At 35.1% G+C, this 3,931-nt stretch overlaps 1 protein-coding gene across 1 annotated transcript; it reads right to left on the reverse strand.

Annotated features, from left to right (window-relative positions):
- Nucleotides 1-452: 452 nt before the first annotated feature.
- AGT2 (alanine:glyoxylate aminotransferase 2) lies at nucleotides 453-3,675 on the reverse strand. Its single transcript, XM_079024912.1, has 9 exons — nucleotides 3,217-3,675; nucleotides 2,654-2,884; nucleotides 2,393-2,563; nucleotides 2,175-2,318; nucleotides 1,900-2,079; nucleotides 1,134-1,359; nucleotides 928-1,041; nucleotides 763-849; nucleotides 453-673 (listed from the first exon to the last, which is right to left on the reverse strand). The coding sequence occupies exons 1-9, from the start codon at nucleotides 3,454-3,456 to the stop codon at nucleotides 630-632; spliced, it is 1,437 nt and encodes a 478-aa protein (XP_078881038.1). The 5' UTR covers nucleotides 3,457-3,675; the 3' UTR covers nucleotides 453-629.
- Between the last annotated feature and the right edge of the window lie 256 nt (nucleotides 3,676-3,931).

Genomic DNA, 3,931 nt, shown 5'->3' on the forward strand with positions numbered 1-3,931 from the left:
TTTCTATTTCCACTCACACCGAACCTAAATTATATTTGGACCGCACCTGATTCGTTGATATTTTTAAAATGCTATTCAAAATATCTTTCTGAAATTGTATTACTATTACATATCATTATCTTGTAGTTGTAGTTATCGAGAAGAGTCGTAAAGATTTAGCATAACTGTCTTTTGTGGACAGGATTATCATCAAGCGTTTGTAAGTTGTAACTTGGCTTTTCCAACCAATAATAAGAGAGTAATATATTGCAAATTGCCAAATTCTAATAACATTTGTTGTCCTTTTAACTGGAGTTTATCACGTGCTCTGTATCATCTTACTATATTATAATGATAAAAGCCAAATCCTCTAAAAGCATTTTCACAAAAATCCTTTCATGTGACATGTGATAAGTCATATAAGTTGTTGGAACGTTTCAAGTGTTTTTGATAGTTTCAAACTTTACAAAATATTATAAAAAATTCCATTATGAGCATTTAGCATTATTAACTAAAACAAAATACAAACTCCTTTTCTTCTCCAAGCAATAATCTTAAATTGTTCTACAATTTTTGTACGAAAGATCACCATCTAAAAAAAGAAATAGAAACGTTTAACAAACTGTTCTTGATCATCAAGATCCCATGACTCACAACTTTGACATGGAATAATCCAATGCATCCACAAGGAAATCTACACATAACATGAATACAATGTTAAAATTCATTCAGTAGATGAAAACATGTATTTGATATATGTATTATGTATATGTGAAAGAATACCTGCATCATCTTTATTGAAGCACATAGGTGGTTTTATCCTGAAAACATTCCCATGTAATCCACCTTTTCCAACCAGAACCCCGAGCTCTTCATTCACAATAATATAATAAAAACAATGATATCAGGGTCAAAATGGGTAATTCAAAGTTTTCATACATAACATACCTCGTAGTTTTTCAAACAAAATGCCAGTTTCGCCCTTTGCTGGTGTCTTCTCTTTCCGATCAGTCACAAGCTCAATTCCCACCATCAATCCTCTCCCTCTCACATCTCCAATCACTAAACAACAACAACAACATCATCAACATCTTGTAAACCAAAATAAATAAGGAAATGTTTATGAAATATAAAGTTGAAGATCAAATTATTACAATCATGTTTTTGTTGAAGATCTTTCAATCTCCCAAACAAATGGGAGCCCACATCAGCACAATGTTTTTGGCGATTTTCTTCGTCAAGAACTCTAAGCACTGCAAGTCCTCCAGCTGAACACACAGGGTTCCCTCCAAAAGTGTTGAATTGTATTTTTTGAGACATTACTTGTGCTATTTCAGGAGTTGTAACCACAGCTCCTAAGGGTAATCCATTTCCAATTCCCTGGATCCACACATAAGGGCAATTTTGTAAAAAATCCATGACTTTTTCTATTAAGTCGTTCTGAATGGATAGATGATGTTCTTCTGGAGTAAGTGGTGTTGTATAAACAAAGATTGTTTCTTCTTTTGGATTGAATGAACAGTCTAAATATGAAAAAAGTTGACCGTTTTACCCTTCTGTCTAGAAGTGATGCTATACTATAAAATTGAAATTGGAAATCACTACAAATCAAACATTGTATTTTCATGTTAATAGTTTTCAGCTTATGATAATAGCAAAATCATCTATAGTGGAATATGCCCAAACTCAACCGATTAGTTTTTAATAATTGGATTTAGTTTTTAATAGTTTGATTAAAGGGTAGCAACATTAAAAATGATGTCTTAATGGATAAAGACACCCTCGTTTCACTTACTCCTTTAAACCCATCTGTTTATATTAAGTCAAAAAGAAACATCACTATACATCTATCCAGATTAAGTTCTATCCCCATTAAGTCCATTAAGTCAAAAAGAAATGTTTTCATGATTTAAAGGTTACCTTTGCCATGGTGACAATATCTGGAATTACATCTTGTGTTTGGAAACCCCAATAATGGCTTCCTGTTCTACCAAATCCAGTTTGAACTTCATCAGCAATACAAACACCACCTGCTTTACGCACCATTTCATAAACCCGTTTTAAGTAACCCGGGGCCAATTCCACTGCTCCCCCAACTCCCTTCAATCAAGATTCCGATTCCATAGTTGTAATCAAATTTGACATAACAGAAAACAACACAAACTGATGATATTTAGTTTTCATCCCATCCTAACCTGAATGGTTTCAGCTATAAAACCAGCAACTCTTCCTGAAGTTCCATGATCAATGTGATCTTGAACATCTTCAGCATATCGAATCCCATCTGACCCAAAGACCCCACGATAGGGGTTTGGATTTACAACATGATGGATTTCACCCTACATAGAAATATAATGTGAAATTTGCAAAAAGATTGAAACTTTTTTATTCAAGATTTAGGTTTTATGCATGCCTGTGGTATTGGGTACTTCCATGTGTTCAAAGCTGTTAATCCAATTGTTCCAGCACTTCCACCATGGTATGCATTTCTCAAAGCAATCATCCCAAGGTTTCCACTGTATAGTCTAGCCATTAACATTGCAAGCTCATTTGCTTCTGTCCCAGAGTTTACAAAATACACAACCTGTTATTATGTACATAGAAATGGACTCTTTAGAAATCAAGCAATTGATAAATGATGTTTGAAATGAATGTATTTGAGAGAAAAAATGACCTTTAGATTTCCAGGCATCTTTTCTGCTAGACCTTCTGCAAAATCACCGATTGCATGGTGTAAGTATATAGTTGTAGCATGTTGAAGAAGCTTGTTTTGCTCCTCGATAGCTTTTAGAATTTCAGGATGACAGTGTCCACAAGAGACAGTTACTATTCCAGCAAACGCATCAAGATAACGCCTTCCACTTTCATCAAACAAATATTGCATCTTTCCTTCAACTATATTAAGCTGCAAGGATAATCCCATTGTGAAAAGGGTTAAATGTTCTTACGTTATCAGAGGTTTTCACAGATGAACACAATAGTAAGTGAATCAAGTACAAGAACACAGTTGGGGTTTTACAACAAGTCTAATTGCTAATTGGAAATGGCATTTACAAGAAGATACAAGACTTAAAGTGTGTACTCTTTCAAAACCAATCAAGATTTGGGCAAAAATATTGAAGGGTGTTCTTGGGGATTTTTTTTGATACAAAATGTAAGCACGAAGGTTTGCATGTGAATGTGGACATATAATAGTGGTTGAAATGATCATAAGCAATGAGAGGGAGAGAAGATTACTGGTTTCTGGTAGTAATGGAAGAGAGAAGGGCCAAGGTACTTCTTTCGCTTTTCGAATACTTCATCGGCTAATGGACCTTTGTATGGAACCGGCTGGTAATCAAAAGGAGGAAGCTCCGGCGGCTGCAATGACGAAAACCGGCGGAGGGAAGGAAGATTGGACTTCAGATTAGAAACCCACATCGCATTTGCGACATTATTGAGGGTTTTTCTGTTCATGAGGTTTCTCTGTACCCCCATTGATCGTTATCGCCTTATCGGCTATTCACAACACAAGGATAGATCACTCGGGTTCTAAACTCTAGCAGCAAAACTGGCAATTTTGGGGGAAATTGTTGAGAAGAAAGAAAGGGTGGTGGAATCAGACTTGCTAGTTTAAGGTATAAGACGCAAGATATGACATGGTGACTTGGAATGCCGTGGACGAAAGATTCCATCTATCCATTGATTTACCAAATATTGAAATGAATAAGATAGTGAACAACTCCACTCACTGCTTTATGCACTAAACGACTAAACTCCAAAGAATTGTTAATTTTTATAAATGATTCATAAAAGCATCAAATATAATGTTCGATCTTTATAAACAACTTTTAAAAAAATTACAAAAATCATAATGACATCCCGGTTTATGCATGTTGGGTGTCGGCATCCAAGAACATGAATCATGAATCAGAGTAGGTCCCATGCTCCCATTACCTCACGCAAATGAATT

The sequence above is a fragment of the Lactuca serriola genome, chromosome 2 (assembly GCF_051521515.1).
Source record: "Lactuca serriola cultivar US96UC23 chromosome 2, Lser_US96UC23_V15, whole genome shotgun sequence".
Taxonomy (NCBI): Eukaryota; Viridiplantae; Streptophyta; class Magnoliopsida; order Asterales; family Asteraceae; genus Lactuca; species Lactuca serriola.

Coding starts and splice junctions, on each gene's coding strand:
- AGT2 (XM_079024912.1), bottom strand. CDS start 3,456: ATGGGGGTACAGAGAAACCTCATGAACAGAAAAACCCTCAATAATGTC. Junction 1,360..1,899: donor ATATTGTCACCATGGCAAAG/GTAACCTTTAAA, acceptor GTGTGGATCCAG/GGAATTGGAAATGGATTACC. Junction 674..762: donor CTTCAATAAAGATGATGCAG/GTATTCTTTCAC, acceptor TGTTATGTGTAG/ATTTCCTTGTGGATGCATTG.